A 22,812-nucleotide genomic window follows, 5' to 3' on the forward strand; every position below is an offset into this window, starting at 1 on the left:
CAGAATGAGAATTGGATTATCTTTTTTTTTTTGCTATGATTGTACAACAGCAGGTTGGTTTCACTAAGTACAACATTTATGGTGTTTTATGATAACATTACACATTCAGTCCAGTCAGTGAGGTGTTTATTATTGTTCAGGTTGACAAGCACAGCTAGAAGTGTATATACAGGTAATGTCATGCCTTACACAGAGATTGGAAGACCACTTCACAGATATGATGCAGACTTTGCAAGTACACTTGCAGAATCCGAACATGTCTGTACTTGAAATCTTTTTTTTAAACAAATACAATAGAAATTGTAAAATATGATGGGTTTTAACAGTTTCAGTTTTGATTTCTTTAAAAAAACAAAACAAGCCCCTTTTCCATGTTAGCTGATTTGCTACTCATCAACACTTGCTTTGTTCCATCTGCAACACGTGCTGTCGAAATCTGCTGCTACGTTGTGGTAAAGCAGTCACCAACTGGTCCTTCACTCGCACCTCAGACCTCAAACCACAACACCAGTTTACTGGTGAACACCAAGCCACTAGCTTCCCAACAAACACAAGGGCAGACTGAAGTTTACCAGGAGCAGGTGACGGCACATTGATCACACTGGCTTCATCAAACAGATGAATAAATGCACGGTCACATGTGCAGCAACATAGTGCTGCGAGCCTTCAGTTTAAAACAGCGATAAAGACGACACATTTTAAATGACTGGTATGAAGCTTTTATCACACAAAATAAACTATACAACCAATTAAAATCATTAAAATACATCTTGAGGCTAACCCTACAAGGTCTCAGAACTGTGTTCTATTTAAATACACTGCTTCACTCTGGAATATATATATATATATATATATATATATCTTACTTTACAAGAGCAGCAGTGATACAAATAATACATTTGTCAAATATTATTTAAAATCATTTCATGTCTACTGTATGAGTGTAAACTGTACTGCCATGGGATACCCAAAGCAAAGGGAAGAATGAATCTGTCTTATTGGATACTAATTAACACCTTGGGGTGTCCAGGTCTAAACACAAGTTACATTGTACATTAGGCTTTGTGAGATCAATTATATCTGGTCCCAGCAAGTTCAAGCACTATCTGCACTGTTAATTTACTTCATCCCAGTGGAATGTTGAGGAGACGTAGCTAGCAGCAGAACACAGTAAAGTAAAAGCCCTCCTGTCCTGATGATTGCTAAGCTGGGACAGAGAGTGCAGCCTCTGTTTGGCAGGTATTGAGGAAATAAGGGACCAATGAGAAGTTCTTCATTGTAGCCTCCTGGGCGACACCAGTGTCCTGCATTTCAAACCTGGTGGAGGAAAAGGAAAACAAACCTGAGTCAGAGGCACATGTATGGTCAGAAGACAAGGATTATTTAAAACTTAGCCACGCAGTTCAATCTTAAAAATACCATCTATCACCTGTCCTTACCAGTCTCTGGAGGAGATTACATAGTATACAGGGGGTGGGGGTGAGTCAGTGGTGGTGCTGAGTGGCTGGCCCAGACTGTAGGCCCCAGCATGGGTGAACACGAGCCAGTCTCCGATGTTGAGCTCAGGTAACAAACAGTGCTCCACTACCTGATCCAGGTCATCCCCAGAGGGACCCCACAGGCTGCTGCTGAACACTGGAGCATCCAGGGAGGTGTTCTAATAGCACACACAGAAGAGATTGTCCGTTTGTACATGCATCACAACAATCTGTTTCAGTAAACTATAGTGTAAGAAGTGGTGTTTTACACTTAATAACAGTGAGATTATGGGAAACACAATCTCGGAGCCTCTGATGACAAATTAGCCTCTGGGACAAAGGGGGATATTTTGGGGCTTCTGGTGTCGAAAGTGGATAACCGGGCCAAGACTCTCCACACAAAACACAAACAGTGATACTTATTCTAGGTGTTTTAGGTCCAGGCGTCACTTTGGCTAATCTATATTAACACATACCTGTGTATAAATGCAGATAAATTAAAAAGCAGATAGCTGATGCATTTTCGGTCAATGTGTTTTACCCCTTTTGCTCGCCACATGAAATGTTTACCTGCGGGCAACCAAAGCCTGCTGAAAGGTGATTGGTCAAACTAGAAAGAGAAACCAGAAGGCTTCCAGAATTTTACCATTTTAATTTCACTTTATAAAAGAAATGTTTTATGTTGATCATCTTGACAATTGACCAATTTAAGTTTTGCACTATGGGTAAGCTGTGCTTGTATTTATTGTCCTGTGTACAGAGTGAGCTGATGTAAAAGAGAGAAAACAACTCTCACTATATGAATAAAGGTTGAATGAATAGATATGTTTACATCTTGACCCAGAGAATTTTTGTGACTCACCCTGTGAACAGATGGTGCAGCGATCCTTGTTTCAGAGAGTTTGCTGGCAAATGATCCATACACTCCCTCGTTCATGTAGTACTGGAACTCTGGCTCATCGTTTGGATAAAGCTCATCTGTTGAGACAGATTTTGCACAAAATCTTTGAGAATGCAAGGTATTTATTCTTTAACTTGTTCATATTTAGTTGTATATTACAGCTTGAGATTCAGAAATTTGCATAGTTGTCTTTGGCGCAGCAGTTGGGCTGACATTACAGAATGCATCAGTGAAAGTGACAATCGACTGACCATGTGCCTGTTTCTGGCGATCTCGTGCCACCACCTCCTTGGAAATGATGTTAACAGCCAAGGTGAAAGCAGAGGACACGAAGAAGCTGCCAGGCTCAGCAATGATGGAGACCCCAGTAGACAGAGGGAAGTATAGGTCCACCATAGACATGACTGCACTATTGATCTGCAAAGAAGATACCAAGTGGTAAAAAGTAGGAACCAAAACGGGTAGGCCTCCAAATTTTACAATTAAGACATTATAATCAATCTCATCGACAACCCCTGAAGAGTGGCATCAATCAAGCCCATCATAGTAGAAATACCACAGAATACAGTGTGTGCTATGGCTGTGCAGCAAAATCAAAAATATTTCACATGGTACAATTTGAAAACTGATAGATAATACATTGTATTTCATAAGATACTGTAATTTCTTTGTCCCCATCATTTCAAAAAAATGCAATTCAATGCAGTACATTGCACATTTCTCTACCCGTGTGGTGTGTATGGAATTCACTGACCAGCTCCAGCGGAGTGTCAGAGGCACTGAAGCCGCCTCCAATGTCCAGGATTTTCATGTTGAAGCCAATTTCCTCCTGAGGCAGACAAAAGCTTGTTAATGTGTAAACAAAATCACAAGTGATCATCAAAGTACTGAGTGTTTATAGAGCGACCGCAAGTGTCCAAGGGTTAAACTGTGTGTCGGAAGGTGATGGAGAGTGGTGGTCACTGAACTGAGCAGTGTAACAAGCTACATAACAATGTTTGTAATTACTTACTCCCATATCAAAGACACAGCGGGCATCTGAGATGGCATGAATATACACCTGGTCATCTTCACAGGAGACGGAAATGTGGGACCTTTGGGGTGAAGGTTTCATGGTCAATATGACACCCAAAAAATTGCTCAATTTTATTTATGTAGTAGGCTGGTTGGTAAATTCGAGTGAGTTCTGTATTCGTCTTTGTACCCTATCTATAGTTGCATTTCTTCAAACTGCTTTATAACCAATCACAGAGCATTTCTGCAGAGCTCACCTGACCCCAACGACCTGTACACCGAGCTCCTTAGCTCTCTCCAGCAGATGTCTGCAGTCTTTAAGGGAACAGCCAAATGCCATGCTTATCTCATCGTCTGGGCTCGATGCCTCTGTGGCCACCTGCAGCAGCAGCCTGAATCAACACACAGGAAACAAAGAACCATGGTACATCATTATTTGATAAAAGCATTTTTGTTGCTCATATAATGAATAGTGAGTAATAACTGATAACTGAGCCAATTATTTAAGAATGTTGAAATGGCAATTTCATGTCATGTAATCACTGGCCCTGGGATTTAATACTAATACAGTCAAACACCTACTTGGCATTGGGGTGGCAGCGTGAAATCTTGCGTAGCTCTGCTTCATTATCACACACCAGAAGGTCAATGCCATTCTTAGCAGCATATTTAATCTGGGAGACCTGTTTGCAGACACCACTGTAGATTATGTCTTCAGAGGGAATACCATAGCTCTGCACCAGCTCCAGTTCAGACTGACATACAAAGAGAAAAAGACACAATTGTATTTCAGTACTATACAGTATGTGGTTTAGTAAACAGACAATTTATTATATCATGTCCATCCTGCATGGTTTACCATAAACAAAATACATGATCAACAACGTTTAAAAGGTGAGCAGAGGTACACTGACCACTTGGTGGTGCACCAGAGGTTGTGTAATACTGTTCTATATAAGTGTACTAGTAGTTGCTTGGAGGGGTGGTATATATTGATCCAAACTTAGTACCATGTAACAAGTTCTTTAAAACATGTCTGTAAGACCGTGCAGCCTAAACAGTGCATACTGCAACTGTGATTATTTAATGTGAAGACTGATCTGACAACAGAGATCTAATCTGTTGTGAGAAAGTACCTTGTTGGTGCATATAAATCCAGTGCCCAGAGCAGCAAGAACTTCAATAACAGCTGGACTACTGTTGCATCTGACAGTGTAGTAGGGCCGAATTTGGCCCATCTGCGTTCGCCAGCGAACATGCTGCCTCAGTACGACTCCCAGGTCTGCTACAAAAAATGCATTCCTCTCCGACTGAGGAAGACAGAAGTGTACATGTGGGAGAGTCAGCAAAACTTTGGCAAAACTTGTCTACATGTAAAATTACTACATACAGTTAACAAGGCAATACATTAACAGGCGTTTGAGAAAATTACAACACAGTAAGAGGTCATGTGCTAAACGTGCATCATGTTTCACTGAGATTCCTTACCAGAGTTTGTTCATTAATGTGGTTGTCAATCACGTCGCAGAGCGCTGTGCCTGCCTCCAGCAGGCCAACAGAATACTGTGGCTCATCAGCAATACCTTTCATCCTCTCAACCGTTTTCCTCTAATCCGACAGGCATAAAGAATGTGGCTAATCTGAGTTGTCTTGCTCGCTCGATCCTGAGCCCCTGGGGTCCTAGACTTTTACAACAAACTGCAAGAAAAGTCAACATAAGACATGAATTTTAAAGGGGCAGAAGAAATTAGCCATTATTGGACAATATACATTTATTATTTGTTTTTTCCTACTCTCATTTATTCATTAACTGGAAGATAAACTTCTCTGATTTGATCCATAAACAAGCCACTTCAGTGAGCATCCAATCAGAGCACAGAACAGGTTTCATGTTGTGGGAAAGCTTTGTGGAAGAGGCCTATTCTTCTGAAAAGCCACTGTGAAAACACAGAGTCTGGGGCACAGGGTTCATTTACTTTACCATCAATTACTCCCAACAATCACCATTAAACCCTGAGCTGGTGACCCGTAAAGGTTCTTTTTGATGGCATTAAGCAAGGTACAATACTGTCTGCGTCTCTGTCACAACTTTACTTTCAATAATGTTGCACAATACGTCAGAGATGTACAGTAGTGACTAGACCACATCTGAAATGACTGTGGCTTTGGGAGGTTAAATGGGGAGACTAAACAATGTGCCTGGAAAGACTGCTGTGTTCTACACTATGACAAGGCTAAAACAAACAGATGAATAGACAGTAGGCCAGGGGTAACATTTTGGTGCCTACTTGATTTCATGGTGAAAAAAAGGACTGAAGTCTGTAGGTGTTAATTAGTCCTCTGCTTGAACAGGAGTTAAAGAATTTGGGGAAATGGCTTGACCGAAGCGTCTCTTTAAAAATCAATCATGATTTTATATAACATGGAAAAAAGCTTAAATATACATTTCACATATTAGTTGAATATATATATATTAAGCAAAACTACTGCAGATAATAATCAGTCCAGAACACAGTGCCCTGTCATTTTAGTGACTGAAAGTGCTGAAAATAGATCTGAAATGTTAGATCTAATATTATAGTTTGTGATTTATCTGGGGCAAGCTATTTCTTAATATATCCATCTGTTTCTTCTATCAAGAGTTTCAGTTAAGCAATAACGATGTTTGTCCCTGCAAGCAGAAACACACACACAGCAAAATGCTAGATAAAACACGGTTTAGTTTGCATGTGTTTCTGCTATGAGAGTATCAACAATCCATCAAGGGTACGCATAAATTCCTCAGTTCACATCTAATGTACTCACATGGATGAGTCCTGGGATGAACTCGTCCACTATCAGCTAGGATCCCAAGGTGGCTCGGCGTTGAAGTCAAATGGCTCCCGGTATAGAGCTGCCCCTAAATCCTCTGGATAGTTGTTGTACACCTGCACAGGGACAAATGAGGACAGGGCACATTGGAATCAGTCACTGAGAGAGAAACAACTGTGACGAGGAGAGCGACTGTTTCTCCACTGACACAGGCTCCAATCTACCTTCACATTTAATGCTCTGTACAATCAAATGTGTTGAGGAAATGTTGACGAGCAGGCAGAATGAGTTCTGAGTGAAAGGCAATGGAGGAAGAACAAATAATATGTTTTAGGGTTTACTGGATAAGTGATACATGTTTTCTGTTAAGACTGTATTGAATATCTGAAGGTTGGTACTCAGACCCATGCGCCATGATAAAGTACTTTGATCCAAGGCAATTATGATAGTTTCAAATGAATTGACATTGCTATGTTACATGGTAAGAAGTATTGTCACTCCAAACACCAAACACTTCCCATTCTGCTACTAATTCACAGCCATATTTAACACGTCGGACTCAAGTTTCCTTGCTAGCTATTGTGACAGGTCGTTTACGTTCATTGATAAAGTTCAGATTAGCCTTAGCTCGCTACATAGCTATACACAATGTAAATGTTGTACAGGAATCTATCATGTTTCAACAATGATGCGACTGGACATTACGTTATTTCCAATGTATTACAACTTGCATTAGTTGCTTTCGCTACATTTGCCGGTCCATTCAACCACATGCTAATTAGCAAGCTAACAACGCGGTTAGCTAACGTTACTTACGTCTGCTGAAAACCCAAAAGAGGGGACAGAGCGCTTTTTCTTTTTAGGCGGAATTTTTAAAGAGTGGTGGGTTTACAAGGAGAGAAAAGTAAAACGGCCATGGACGAGGAGGATTAGCTCGAGTTATTGTTGGTCGATGCTGTGTAGATGCGAGCGGCTACGGACCATTTGTAACGAGGGGGAGGACGACAACAGTGGCGACAGAGCGAGGAGCAAACAAGTGGCCCACTGAAACTAACAGGAGCACATCCGGTTACAGTATCAGAATAAAATGCATGTTAACGAACATATCACGACGTCTTTTGATTAATGAAAGACATAGATGCTGAAAAATATCGTTTTCATCAAAGTTTTCATTCAGGATTTCTTTCTCATAATCAATATGACTCAATAATTACAAACTATAAGAACTATTTCCAGCGTGATGCTACTTAAATACGGCGAATTGATCCAATGCAGAGGGGCGGGATTTAGAGATGTCAAAAATACACCTCAGTTTTCCAAAGAAATGATTGATTACACGTGGACTAATGTCACGCTTAATAGCAACAATAATAATGGTCTCATTCTAAATACACATAATTGTGTACTGTGAGCGTATGCAGGTTTATTTTTATTCCTATGTTTTACAGTTTCACCATATTCTATACAAAGATGCATCAATCTTATTTTTTCAGATCTGATTCTAATACCTGAATTTGGAACACTACCTATACCAGTTGATTATTATTATTATTATTTTTAGGGCCCGAGCACCTCTGGTGGGAGGGCCCTAAAAATAATAATCATCTCAACTTCATATTGAGATGAATGTCATCTCAACAAGATGGAGATATAAACTACCACGAATTTCGCGTTTTCGTGACTTGGCATCAAAGTTTGATTACACGCCGTCAAAACACGAGGTTGTGTATCTCGGACATACATGGTCCAATTGAGTCCAAACTAGACATGTAAGACAAGATTCCTGGCCTGATGTCATCTACACAGAAATTATGACTTAAAATCACAGCTCACAAGTGAATTGTGGCAGTGGCTGATACAGATATTGAATTGGATCTGTCCCAATTATAATTCTATATTCTATTCTATGTTATTACAACATAATGTTCCATATACAATGAAAGTTAATTGTATCTTCACCAAACAAAACCACAAACTTGACTAAATTCTATATACAGTTACTTTTATAAACAATAAATAGGCCATCTTCAAAAAAATGTCAAGTTTACCTGTGTTATGTCTTCATTGTGTTCCCCATGGCTCAGTATTAAGGACAAAATGCTGTCCGATAAAGTTCACAGAATTTTCCTTTTTCTTTCTTTCTGTTGCCAAAAATCAACAGTTGCAAAACAGAAGTCCCATGAGTAATGAGTTAGATGGATGCATGTATTTTGTCTTCAAGTTCAAGCTCAAACTGGATTTCCCCCGTCCCTTTGCCTTTGTTGTTGTGACTTTGACAAGTTGTGCCTGCCTCTGGAAGTGCAGGGTCTGGGGCAGTGTGTTTTTTTTCCAAGGAGAGACATTTGCATGTCTCCCTCCTCAACAGGAGGAGGAGGGTGCCAAGGAACGCTCAGCTACTGTTACAGAGTGACAGGCACATACTGTACAGTCCTTATCAATTCAAATGTGTATAATTGGAATACACATAATAACAATTCATCTCAAAATAATGTACATCTTGAGGTTTTCTAGGATTCAATGAACACATTTATCACCTATCTTAAACTGTATGTTTCCATGGAGATTATATGTTAATTGAAGAAAAGAGCTAAATCCTAAATCTTTATCATCCTGAGTAGCCCACAGCAAATAACACTGCATGTGTTTTTCTGCGAACAGTTGTGAGTTCTCATAACTGTGACATCCTTCAGAGTGTTAGATTAGCTTTGAGTACTCCTCGGGGACAAAAAATAAACAATAGCAGCAATTGTTTCTTCAATAAAACTATTGCTTAGAATCCATTGTCAAGGCTGGAGAGGCAGCGTCTTTGCCTCGCACTGCAACACAAAAGCTATTCCGTGTGTTGTGCCTGTTCTCTCCAACACGAAATGAGCCTATGTTAAATATAAGTCTAATCGCACATACCATCTAAAGTGCCTTCCAGTAACACACAATGTTTGATTCCCATTGTTTGGATCATAATAGCTGTCGCAGGCACTGAGTATGCGACAGCGGGACATGTGTACCACCCACTGTGAGGGCAAATACTCCAGTGGCTGCATTGTGCAGCAGGAATTCTTATTTGCAAACATTGCAAACAGATTACATCAACACACAGACTTGGAAAGACCTTGCGTAGGTTAACCCCAACAGACCAAAAGTCTCCAGTCACAGAGGAAAAAACAACATTGTCCCACAGCGAAAAAGAAAAGGGTGAAACACCTCCAACAAATTGATTATATATATAGGTTTAATTATGAAATATATGTAATAAACAGTCAGTTCAGATAAGGCACCTGCAAATCTATCTCAGTATATCAGTATCTCTCTGTACTTGAATAAGTGACTCTTTAAACCCACCATGAATTGGTCTTATGCAAGAAGAAGCGTTGTAAGTGTTGTTAAGTCACTCAGCAATGGATTCTACTCTTTTTGCCAAAGAATGTTGCTCAGTGAAAAGAACTTCGAACCAACTTTACCTCACACTGATGTGAATGTTAAACAGGACAATACAAAGCAGCCACCTGCAGGAATATAAAAAAATATGCAAAGAGGAATCGTGTTGAAAGACCTGATCTACTAGTGTGAGAAAATTATTTACCAAGAATGGGAGTGAACATTTGACAGAACCCACCTCAACACAATCTTTGGTTAAACATTATAAAAAACTACAAATTTTGATTTGGGCAAATCAAGGTATTTTTAAAGTTAAGGCACTGAGTTTATCCAGTTTAAATCTTTTATTTCTGTTTACATAAACCATGTTGCATGAAAGCAATTTTACTTCCATTCATTTACTCAAAGTTGAAATCTTTCAAAGCAGTATTTTAAATACACTTAAATACAAATGAATTCAGATTCCTCTTACTTTTGTTCTTAGTGTCTTTAATGTTCAACTTTCGTGCATTAAAGCCTTGGACATAAACATTAAGCAAACATAGTTTCTCTCAACATCTTCATCATATCTTCATCATTGTTTGCTGTGTTTTAATTTGAATTTAGAGAGAAGCCACATCAGAGACAGTCAGATTAAAACCCACATACAGTATCAATGTCCATCATATCATTTTTTTCATATGTTAAAAAAAAGTATAAACCTAATGCAATGCATGTTTGGAGATGGAAATATACAAGCAATGTTTCAAAATAACATTGTATGAGGAGTTGATTGATTTAGTCTTTCAAAAACGAGTCAACTGAGCTTCTGATTTTAAGCCCTTCTATCCCTAAAATAAAGAACATGAGTTAACGCAACTTTGCAGCTGTTTAATGAATCACATATTGAGATTTTAAGTTGTCAGAACTCACTCACAGTTTTTGAAGCAAGAGACTGAAGTTTTATTAGTTGGCACAATTTATTTGTTTTTACTTTAAACGTTGATTTCTAAGGCCTGACAACTTGTATCTTTTATTTCGAACAAAGCAGAATGCAACCTAAAAGGAACGATTTTTTATCTCTGGGCTTTCCCTCGACATGTCATTTTCAACAATAGTATCAAAGTGGTGGAGAGACGTAGTAAGATATACCATGATGGGCAAACAATTACACAGCCTAAAAAATGATGCACATTTCACCCTTGTTTCCTTTCTGCCAAGATAGACTGCAGAATAGACTGTTCATAACTCTGTGTCAGTAGTTATATGAGATAATGTGGTTTATTATAAATGAGGACCGTTCCTGTAAATCAAACTAATTACAGATAGTCAGTGTTTCTTCTGAGGACTTGTACAATATCTGACAAATAAATCATGTTTAGCACACACACACACACACACACACACACACACACACACACACACACACACACACACACACACACACACACACACACACACACACACACACACACACACACACACACACACACACACACACACATGCGCGCGCACACACACACATACAAGCCTGTAAGGCTTTGTGTGTGCTTGTTAGCATGCTTGCATTTCTGGAAGCAGTAGGTCACTGTCGCCCCAATGAAGTAAAATGCAGGTAATTGAAAGATTACACAGGTGATGTACAGTGAGACAGTTTACACAAAGCATGTAGAGAAACCCTCATTCCTGGAATGCACAAGTGAATTGACGACAAACTTCAAAATGCAGCATTTTCTAAAGAAATAGGGGAGGAGAAGACAAGGCAACAGTCTGCCCATTACCACAGTTTCAACATTTGTTAGTTATTTCAATGTGACTATTTTTTTGAACACTTCAAGGCCTTATTCAATGTTCACAAACATAACTTTGAGACAAATCACAGGTCATGTGAGTAAGACACTGTAATGGTTGATGGCAAGGATGCTGAGTCAAACAAGTGTGCGTGAGATCCTATTTATTGTTAAAATAACATTTTCTCTCTTATTGAACCAGAAAAGATTACACTCAGCAGTAGCCTGTGCTCTGCAGACTGACTGATTGTGACGTGCGTGTGTGTGTGCGCGTCCTGATAACATCCCAGTAGACTGGCCTCTAGCCAGCTATGGGCAAACTCACCCTGCCGTTTGATGTCGAGGGTTGGCTCCAGGCAGACCAAGCATTGTGTCCCAAACAATGAACCCCAGGCCCACTGAACTATAAACATGTCCCTTTGGGGGTGTTTTCCTCAGATTCCATACAGGAGACACCCAAAGTCAGGAAACTTGACCCGGCTTTTCCAAATTTAGTAACTCTAAAGTCTCAAATGCTGCTGACTTGGCATCCAAGTATGTGTCTGTTTCCGTCTCAAATAATGTAATAATACCCTTGGAATGTTGACTTAAGGCCCAAGTCTGGGGTGGAGGTCTTGCAATATTGAAATTCAATTTTGAAAAAAGTCCCTCAAACTAAATCAAATTAGCTTTGCAATGTAATATATGCTTCTTTCTTTTTTTTTGCTTCTGTTGATCTTTTCCATCAATCTATACATAACTTTGTTACCCTGATGCTCTGTACAACATGACACTGGTTTCTTCCATTTTCCCCATGTGATTTGTCCGGTGAATATTTCTTTCTATAATGATAGAGAATGCTGTTCAGATTGTGAAGCAGCTTCAGGTCTTTTTTTATGATTTGGGATATTTGGACACATATAGAATGAGACTTGCACTTGGCTGTGCTCGCGCTGCAATACACCGTATGCACCAGCTGTGGTCGCTGCTGTGTTTGCACAGCGAGCAGAGGGAGTGAGAGGCCTTCCGGTTCCTCCGGCAGATCAGCTGACTCTGATGCTGCTGTCAGGAGACCTGAAGAACTGTGGTGAATGGCAACTATGAACATTATCAAGCCGTAGAAACAAACACACACACAGCGACGTTTTAACTGGCGACGGCCACATTTTAATACACAGGTGAGTGAAGTCGTCACACAATCGTCAAACAACTACATGTGCTGCAGTTGTGAGCAAAGCTAAGTGGCTAACATCCTGCTGGATGCTGCTTGACCTTAACCATCTTTTTTGTGCCCGCTTCGTCTGACTTACACTGTCGTTTAATCAGTGTTTAAGCCTTTAACACTTTCTATAACTATTAGAAAATAAATACGACTGGTTCATTACAGTAATTTTCAACGGATTTGACCCCCAAACAAAGCATTATTTTACTAGCTTTCTAAGTGGTAAACAGCAGCCGTACACTTAATGACAACAACGCAGGGAGCTAACAGTTAGCTAAAAACAGGAGACATGTAAACACACTAATGATAAAAAAAACAAACAGACTCAGTAGAGGACAAACCTCATAGTTTTGTAAAGTGAATGATAACAAATGCAGTCACACGAGTCTAAATCTGCTTTTCTTCTCAGTTCTTTCTAGTTGCACCAGTGCTGTAATCATGACAGAGTTTTGGCTGATCTCTGCACCTGGAGAGAAGACCTGCCAGCAGACATGGGACAAAATGATGGCAGCCACCACACGCACCCACAACCTCTCCGCCAACCACAAGTTCAACATACCAGACCTCAAGGTTGTTTTTCTGCACCTTCCCCCTTGTGCACAGCCACAACTTTGTGATAATGTAGAATCTACGGACGTAACATTCAAGTTATTCATTGTGGTCATCATTTTGTATAAAGTTCAGCAGCGGTTAGAGATGAGGTCTAATATCAAAACCACTCACCTTGTATATCCACTGTCAAGAATAAGCTGATTCTGAACATTGGAAGCAGCCTTTGCACAGATCCGTTTCCTGCATGATGAAGCGTTGATTAAGCGTCAAAGGTTTCGTCCACAGAGCAGTTCAGCTCGTCTGGATCCTCTCTGTGCTGAAGGTGAGGTAACCTCGCTGACCCTGCGGCCACATGGGGCTGTGATGTTCTCCTGGAACTGTTAGAGATGCATGAGCAGGTCTGGACAAAGAGGCGCCGTCCTAAACACATAGGGCCCCCTGGATGTCACTGTAGGCTGATTGAACCCCCGATGCCGCTGTTTAAACACAACCCTGATGACCCAGATCTCATGACTAATTAGTCAAAAGTTATGATGCATTTTTGTTTTATTTATTTTTTGCTTTTTTTGTCCCAAAACAGGTTGGGACACTAGATGTCCTGGTTGGACTGTCGGATGAGCTGGCCAAATTTGACTCATTTGTTGAAAGGTAAGCTACTTGCAGTATACTGACCTGAATTGAATTTTGGTATTCTTTGTCTATGAAATATTATTTAGTGATTAAATTTAGTTTTTATAAACAGATAAAAAAGCTGTCTGTATTTTAAACAGCATTTTAAAAAATCCCCTTAACCTGCAGTGCTCCAAATTCTGATGTAGCAGGTCAATCACTTCACAATTCTTTCCCTTACTTTGTAACAATGAGGAATTTCACAGGGGCCCGAGGCTCGCGGTTCTAAACTTGGCAATTTACAGTTGGGTGACACACCAGCAGCTTTTTCTTTGGTCATATTTATACCTGATGACTTATGTGCCACAAGAATGTGCTGAATCTGCTGTTCATAGTCTTTTGAAAATGTGACATCAAAACTCACACACGGCCATGACTGCCCGAGTTATGCTTTGCTTACTCTGTAGATATTTCCAAGACTGTGAGAAAGACCAACTTTGCAACACGGTTCCATTTGTTGGACTAAAGTCTGACTTTACTCCTTTTTGAAGTTTCCATCTAGAATGTGGAAAGCAGAGAACCTAAACAAATGAAAACTGCACCCATAAATGTATGCAATCTTTTTTATTTGAGCTTTAACTAGTGAATTCAGTGTTTTAATGTCATAATATGAACAATAAAATACATTACAGATAATTGAATTTAAGCTCAAGAGGCAGATGTTCTGTCTTATGAACTCTTTAGATGTGATCTGTGACAATTCTGCTATCGACCTATTAATTCCACAAACATCTGTTTGTCTGTCTCACATACTGTCTTATCGACGTCACACTTGGCATTCGTATTCTTCATGGTTATGGAAAGTGCAGTGTTGAATTTGATATGATTTGGACACATGATACAGTAAATATTAATACAAATTTAGATAGTTTCTAATAGTTATAGAAATTGTTAAAGACCTAAATACTGATTAAACGCCAAATGAAAGACATACAACCCACATTTATGAACAGGAAATCAGACAGCTGATAACATCTTTATTTATTTAAATGGTTTTATTTTAATTTCAACAATTCTTTTTTCATTTCTACGGCTAAAATATGCCCTTTCTAATTGCTCTCTGGAAACCATCTCAGTGTCTTGTGACCCCCACAGGGGTCTTGACCTTTACTTTGGGAACCACTGATCTATTTCCCCTGTGGACATGTCTCCTCTATGATGTGCCGCTGAACAGTGTGGTCAAGAATTTTAAACCCTGAAATTCTGCCATGTTATAAATCGCCTTGTCAGGAAATGACCTTAACAGGGATATGTGAAGCTTTCTGATGTGTGTGTATGTTTGTGTTAAATTTCGAGGATGGCGGCCATGTGAGCATTTGCAGGATGAGTGTACGGTTTACTCTGGCTTTGTGCACGCAGTTTGTGTTGGAACGGTGTGTTTCATGTCTCCCGGCTGTTCACAGTGTGGTGAAGAAGGTAGCTCAGTACATGGCCGACGTGCTGGAGGACAGTCGAGACAAAGTACAGGAGAACCTGCTGGCCAATGGAGGTACAGTGATGTTCCAACACAGTGTCTTTTGATAACTTCACTACCAGAAACTGATTTATATGAAGTTGGAATTATATCATGAGAATAAGTTAGATTTAAATGTTTTCTACAATGTTGTGAAGTTATGTTTCAAGAGTCAAATCATCCAATTTAGAAAACATCATTTTATCTTTTGAATATCTTTTGTATTATGTCTTTAAATTTTATTCAATGCATTGAAAAGCACAAATTAAACTCCATTGACCTTTTATGTATAGTATTAGTGGCAGATATCCTGGCAAAGAAAACTGAAACTATTTGCATGCAAGTTAGAAAATGTGTGTTTTTGTAAGTTGGATCAAAACTTATTTAATTGTATTTGTAAAGCAATGTTGAAAAAACTGTTTACTTAACTCAGGTAATTGTGTTTTGCTGACTTTTTTTCAGTTGATCTTGTCACCTACATCACAAGATTTCAGTGGGACATGGCAAAATATCCCATCAAACAGTCACTTAAAAACATCTCTGAAATCATCTCAAAGGTGGGTCTGACCATTTAACTGGACAATATATAGGTGATGAAAAAATATGCATTTTAATTTAGAATAATTTACTTATTTGAGGTATTTATGTACTTTTTAATGTAGCTTAATGATTCTAATGCTATCTGGGTAGCGTTCTTGAATACAAAACAAGTGTGTCATTAATGCAATGTTACTGTGTATTTCAATTATAAATTATTTCCATGTTGCTTTTCATCCTTTACAGCAAGTATCCCAGATTGACAATGACCTGAAGACAAGAGCATCTGCTTATAACAACCTGAAGGGAAACCTGCAGAATTTAGAAAGGAAGAATGCGTAAGTAATCCAAAGACACTAAAATGCATCTATAACGTAAAAAATTCTAATAATGATGTGTCCACAGAAAACACTAGGAACGGTTAAGAAAGAATTTATTAAATTTTTCCTACCATTAGCCGAAGAAATATTTGTGAACAGGCGTTGGCTGACAGCATATCCAATAGGCACCAAAATATAACACTTTGCCACCAATAAAACTGTCATTCCAAAAACCTCCTAGATTAGATCAGGCTGATCCTGGCTGTATAATTTTATTCCTTTTGTCTCATTGACTTTATTTTTAAAAAATTTAATGAAAAGAAATATTCGCTTTCAATGCCCTGTTTGGTTTCTTCTTGGCCTGAGATTATTCGCCAGTTCAGCTTCAAAGATCCTGGACATGTTCTATGACCATGTCAGCATGGTCTGAAAAATTACTGCCCCGCAAATGCTTTGTGAACCCCAGGCACCATCACTATGTCACATCCATGTTTTTGTATCACTGCTGTGTGCCATTAGGGGGAGCCTCCTGACCAGGAGTCTGGCCGACATTGTCAAGAAGGAAGACTTTGTGCTTGACTCAGAGTACCTTATCACTCTGGTGGTAGTTGTTCCAAAGTGAGTATAACTTCACCAGTCAACCACATATTACAATTTTGGGGGAATAAAGCATTAAAACAGAAAGTATCATGCCACTGCTTTTATTTTGAAGAAAGATATATTTTATTGTGCTTTCATGTTCTTTCAGGACGGGATACACTGACTGGCAGAAAACATACGAAACACTCGCCGAGATGGTGGTGCCTCGATCCTCAAAGTGAGTGATGTCATCATATCAAAGGAAACAGACATTTTATTAGAGACACCCATGTCAGGTTTCTTCATTTTTACACATTATTTGTGTCACGTGATTTTTATTTCATCTGTATTTTTACCAATTTCTTGTATTGTTTTCCTCATATACCACCTGTATTATAAATTCATCTTACCAGCTTCATTACAACAGTATAACATGGTCCTTTCTTTTTTTCCAGTCTGCTATTTGAGGACAACGACAGCGGCCTGTTTGGTGTCACTCTGTTTAGGAAAGCTATGGATGACTTCAAACACAAAGCCAGAGAGAACAAGTACGAACTGTTATACATACTTTACCATTACATAACAGTGTGTGAATCACAAAATAGATGTGTGAAAAGAGTCTACAAATAGAAATTAAGCTTAGTTTCAAAGGAGACCAGATTGAAGGGCAGACAGAAATATCTCCAACAGAGCTGCAACGATCACAGGCTGGAAAAAACAATAACATTATTTTTGAATTTTCATTATAAACTGTCCTCTCCTCTCCATCTTACTTCCAGGTTCACAGTGAGAGACTTTCAGTACAATGAAGAGGAGATGAAGGCAGACAAAGAGGAGATGACACGGCTCTCCACCGATAAGAAGAAGCAGTTTGTAAGTGAAATGGACAATGAGAAATTTTCAAACTTGTTTTAAAACTATTGGTGATATCTCTATGAAAATTGATCTAATGGGTCAAAAGGTCTAAAGGTCACAGCCAGTGGCAGAGGCATTATGTTTTCATGTTGCGTGTCCATCTCATTATTGTGTACGGGATATCTCAAGAATGCCTTGAGGGAATTTCTTCAAATTTGGTAGATACATTTTCTGTTCGACTCAAGGTTAAACTGATTCGACTTTGTTGGTTGAGGGTTCATTGTGTCGATGGAGGGGTGGGTGAAGTGTTTGAGTCCACAAAACACTTCTGGAGTCTCAGAAGTAAACTTTGACAGTCAATGGTGACCTAGACTTCAGAAGTGATTAAACAACAGAAAAACATAACATGCCTTCATATGGCTCGTGTGGTGTCACCCAAGTGTCCGCAAATTCATATTCAACTCGAAACGAGGTAATTTACCACCGTCATTTAAACCATGTTTTAAGCCTAAAAGTCCACTGGAAGTTGCTAAGCTAGCAGACGTAGCACCATGATGTGTGTCCGAGGGTCCGCGAACACACCTCGTAGGAGGATATCAGAGGACATTTAGGCTAAAAACACGGTTTAAATGACGTAGATGTTTCGAGTCAAATATAAATTTCGGGGCTTGTGGACACTTGGATGACACCATAGTGGTGAGTAGATAATGAGTGAATTTTCATTTTTCAGTGAACTATCCCTTTAAGAAGTCCTTGAGAGAATTTTAGACACTTAGACTCACTTGGTCATAGTGACCTCATATGAGTCTGGATAAAGATGTATGTAGACTGAAACTGCACTGGTTGGCGGAGGCATATGAACGCAAGGCTGTACTTCTAGGTTTTGTAATGTGCTCATTGACATGGTTCCATGGCTGGGTAATGATTTCTCTTGATCTTGGAAGGTATAGTAAGATACACACGTGTTTTATCCAATTGTTTACTCTTTAAATGTATTTAGACATACAGTTCATTATTGGCAACCATTTCTCTAGTTTATGTATTTAGTTAAATTTTATAACTTATTTAGTTTTCATCTAACTATGTTTTCAGTAGACCAGCTCCAAATGACAGGTTAAAGTACTGTATATTTGGCTTTCTTAAATTTAGGGAAAAACAGCCAACTTTACAACAAACCATCCTTTGACACATCAAAAAGAATTCTCAACAATCTCTTCTTACAGCTTCATTACCTGGCATTCCACATTACTTGACGACAATGAACAACTAACCCTAACACACTGTTCACTTTTGATGAATTAACCATTTTAAGCTAACTTTACCTACTTTGCTTATTTGAATGAAGAACTATGGAGATGGAATAGATACAGATTTGTACAAATAAAATTAGATACAGATGTTGAAGATGATCAGAAAACTAATTTCACACTTTGGAAAAATGGTTTACATTAGTGTGAAAGGTAGGAATGAAATAATTGAATCAGTTTTTATCAAATGATTTAAGGGGCAGTGATGCATAAAAAAATATAATTTAAAGTTCCCAATATGATTCAATATTTCAGTGTGTTGTCAAACCCATTTACTAACCTTCCTTCTCCTGCAGGGATCCTAAGACAGGAAGATTTTTTTTGTTTAGTGCAACAAAACTAGTTTTCCAAATCCACTGCAGTAAAAAAACATTCCACTCACCAGTGGTGGTGCAGAAACAATTGACTTGTTTAGGACAGAAAGAGAAATGAGGCCCCATCTTCTATTTGTTTAATAACTTGCAAATATGAGTCACTGGTTGCAAAAAAAAGCTTGTAAGAGTACAACAGCCTAAATAGATAATTACTATAAATGAATGGCTTTTCTAACCTTAAGTTGCGTTTCCTCTCTGCAGGGGCCACTTGTTCGATGGCTGAAAGTGAACTTCAGTGAAGCTTTCATCGCGTGGATCCACATTAAAGCACTCAGGGTCTTTGTGGAATCTGTTTTAAGGTGCAGTAATCATACGACACAGTCATAATCTCACCCATGTATATAACTACACAGAAGCTGAACACATAATGACGTTCAGTTGTTCACATGTGTGACGTGTTGTTCCTGCAGATACGGGCTGCCGGTGAACTTTCAGGCCATGCTGCTGCAGCCCAGCAAGAAGACCATGAAGAAGCTGCGGGAGGTGCTCAATGATCTGTACAAGCATCTGGACAGCAGCGCAGCTGCTATCATTGATGTGAGTACTCTGTATCATTTTACTGTACTGCAAGCTCACAGCATCCAGAAAAACACTGGCATGTGCTAATTCAAACAATTCATAATATGATTATCATGGAATAAATTATGATATGAAATATCTCAGCAAGAATTTTATCCATAAAGGAAATGATAATATATACAATAGCCCCATTACTTAAAATAATTATTTTTAAGAAGTCTCTTTTTGAAACTTAAACTTCTACCCCAAATTTATTCTTGAATACATTCATATGTTTTAGCTTATCTGACATTTTAATAATGGTCTCATTAATTTCCCATGTAAACGTTACATTTTAGTCCATTCAACACCAGAACCTGCAATGTGTCCTATGTCTATAATACACACCAAATCTATTGATCAAAGAGGGACAAAAACAAGTTGACTAAAAACAGACATGGATGCTGCAAAGACGCTGTCAGATTCTGAATGTGCTGCTAACGAACACTGTTCTGCATGGCAAAGCAAAGAGAGAAAAGAGTGTAGAGTAGAAGAAAGTGTTAAAATCTTTAAAAGACATCATTCTGTTTTCTTTTTGTGAGGTTGATTTGGTAGTGACTTTCCTGCAAGTTATTGAATGTTATACCAAATAGTATATAGTATATTTTTATCACATAATTATGTACTGTATAATTTATTTGAAGTTTAATAATCAAGAGTCCAAATAATCAAAACCTCATGCACAGTCTGTAGCGTGGACCTCTTGTTGTGTGTCAAATAATGCTTGTAAGTGAGGGTATTCAATACAGTCCCAGCCCTTTTAGTGATGCTGTGATAATGTGTATAAAAAACAAATGTCTATTAACTTATTAGATATTTTCCAATACCATTTTTCCCCTCCTGTCTTTGACGAGTTTATAATGTCTGTTAAATGCGGTTATGCTACCGGAAATCACTTCTTCTTCCCCACTCTAAAAACAGTACTTGCCAGTGGCAGTACAGTGCAGCCTATCGGGCTGGAACATAGACTCACGTACTTGCCAATGCCTGACCCGGCATTTTTGTAACTGTCAGAGGCATTTCCTGATGCTGGTATCGATATTCGAACATCTCTAGAACTTATCATGAAATAAGTTTTGGTTAAATAAAATAGCCTTATTCAAAAGTATACATTTTGAAATTTGAAGTTAAATGCAGGGAAACCTTGTTTATGCTACATCAACTACTTCACCTCAGTTATCCTCATTACCACTACACAAACTAGTTTAATTACTAATAATGTAATAATGCATGAGGGAGATTTCATTTTGGAGATGATTGCAGATACTGTAGTCATTACAACATGCAGCTCGCTCACACTAACGTTTCTTATTGTCCCATGGCCAGACTGTGATAGACATCCCAGGCTTGAACTTGAGCCAGCAGGAGTATTATCCTTACGTCTACTACAAGATCGACTGCAACCTGTTGGACTTCAAAGTTTAACAACTTGTCCCTTCTGGTACGAGCCTCCCCCTGCACCTCCCACTGTCCTAGCTGTCCCTCTCCTCACTGTCGCCTCTCCACGTCTACTGCTTGAATGAAAACGCTGCATGTTCATTCCTCATGGTGAAAAGGCTCATCAACGAACTCCTATCACTTTTACAACCAAGGGACAAAAAGACTTTTAAATATTGTTTTGTTTACAGCATACTTTTCTTCACAAACCAGACACATATTTTTTTGATGTTAAAATAAATAAGAATTGGTCTTATTGTACATTTACTGTCTCATTCCACATGTTCTGGTGCGTGTTGATAGCTGCATCTTCTGTATTGGTGTTTACATATGTGCAGTGATATCATCGTACCCATGGCAACCAGATCTGTGTGGTTCTGAGGTTATGGGTTGTTCCTGCAAACATTGTGAAACGAAATGTTATACGTGTGTGTGTATGTGTGTTGTTGTGTATATTTGCTGTCAAACAGAGATCTATATCTGAGTACTGTGTAAGACATTGATTGAATAAATATGATTGTTGATTAAATCATATCAAATATGTGTGAGATTGGGAATTGATTAGTAATTAGAAAAGAAACCATCTGATGTCTGAACAGAATTCAGAGGAGTATGAACGTGACGTGTTCATATGGAGACTTTCATGTGAAACAAATAACACATATAACAGCGTCTGTGTGTATAATGAGTTTCTCTGTATCCTTGTAATGACTCATGATCATCTGTAGAGCCACAGGCATTTTCAAGCACACTTCCCTTTTTTAAGCAGAATTTATATGGAATGTACATAGCTGCAAGTGAAATGCTTTGAGTTTCAACATGGAGGAGACCAGCAGACACACAAACTTCTGCTGGGAATCCTAATCAAATGACTCACAAATGTAAGCTTGGTTAGGGACCAGCAAAAACACGCCTGGTCTGCCCTGGTCACCCTTTTAACACAAACACTCACCAAGCACTTCATTGGTAACGACACACTTATTATGCATATTTGCTCCTTTGCTCTCAGAACAGCGGCAGGTTTTCCTAGAATTGACTCGACAATTTTCCTTTGAGATTCTGTTCCATGTTGACCTGGCAGATCTGGCAGATGCATATTCATGCTGCCAATCTCTTCTACCACATCACAAACATGCTCTATTGGATATCTGGTGACTGGGGTGGTTACTGAAGTTCACTGAACTCACTATCATGTTCATAAAACCAGTTGGAGACTTTTGCTTTATGACACGGAGCATTATCCTCCATTAGAAGATGGTTAACTGTGACGATAAGAGATGAACATAGTCTGCAATCCTTCAGTTGTCATAAAAACTCAAAAGGGGTTTAGTTTGTCCAGTTTGGGCTACTGTAAAAAAAACATGGTGGCCTCCAAAGAGAGGACCAGCTCCAGATATAAATATAAAGTATTTAAATATAAAGGGCCCATTCTAGGGTAAAGAAAACAATTCATACAATTTAGATGAAACACACTTGTGAAAACATCATAGGATTATTTTTATTCAATTTCTGCCAATAGATCCCTTTCACCTAAATCGTACACTCTGAACCTTAAGCGTGAAGAAAGTTTTTAGCGTCCATACACAGCACATCAGCTAACCATTAGGAGAACAGAGTCTGTC

The 22,812-nt window shown here is 38.8% G+C and overlaps 2 protein-coding genes across 3 annotated transcripts; one reads left to right on the forward strand and one right to left on the reverse strand.

The window, feature by feature from the left end:
* Positions 1-109: 109 nt before the first annotated feature.
* On the reverse strand, positions 110-8,508 carry LOC118114056 (antizyme inhibitor 1). 2 transcript variants are annotated; one of them, XM_035164261.1, is made up of 12 exons: positions 8,253-8,508; positions 6,199-6,320; positions 4,882-5,091; positions 4,530-4,703; positions 3,976-4,148; positions 3,651-3,785; positions 3,392-3,473; positions 3,134-3,208; positions 2,631-2,796; positions 2,341-2,456; positions 1,440-1,657; positions 110-1,317 (listed from the first exon to the last, which is right to left on the reverse strand). In XM_035164261.1, exons 3-12 carry the CDS (start codon positions 4,981-4,983, stop codon positions 1,203-1,205), a joined length of 1,356 nt encoding a protein of 451 aa, XP_035020152.1. In that variant the 5' UTR covers positions 4,984-5,091; positions 6,199-6,320; positions 8,253-8,508; the 3' UTR covers positions 110-1,202. The 2 variants fall into 2 exon arrangements, with proteins under 2 accessions (XP_035020152.1, XP_035020151.1); XM_035164260.1 differs by lacking the exon at positions 8,253-8,508 and adding an exon at positions 7,021-7,248.
* Positions 8,509-12,329: 3,821 nt separating this feature from the next.
* On the forward strand, positions 12,330-21,733 carry LOC118114197 (V-type proton ATPase subunit C 1-A). Its single transcript, XM_035164494.2, has 13 exons — positions 12,330-12,505; positions 12,959-13,119; positions 13,682-13,749; positions 15,174-15,259; positions 15,686-15,780; positions 16,007-16,098; positions 16,600-16,698; positions 16,829-16,897; positions 17,115-17,207; positions 17,439-17,532; positions 19,397-19,494; positions 19,606-19,732; positions 21,080-21,733. Exons 2-13 carry the CDS (start codon positions 12,988-12,990, stop codon positions 21,176-21,178), a joined length of 1,152 nt encoding a protein of 383 aa, XP_035020385.1. The 5' UTR covers positions 12,330-12,505; positions 12,959-12,987; the 3' UTR covers positions 21,179-21,733.
* The last annotated feature ends 1,079 nt before the right edge of the window (positions 21,734-22,812 follow it).

This window comes from Hippoglossus stenolepis, chromosome 8 (genome assembly GCF_022539355.2).
Source record: "Hippoglossus stenolepis isolate QCI-W04-F060 chromosome 8, HSTE1.2, whole genome shotgun sequence".
NCBI classification, from domain to species: Eukaryota; Metazoa; Chordata; class Actinopteri; order Pleuronectiformes; family Pleuronectidae; genus Hippoglossus; species Hippoglossus stenolepis.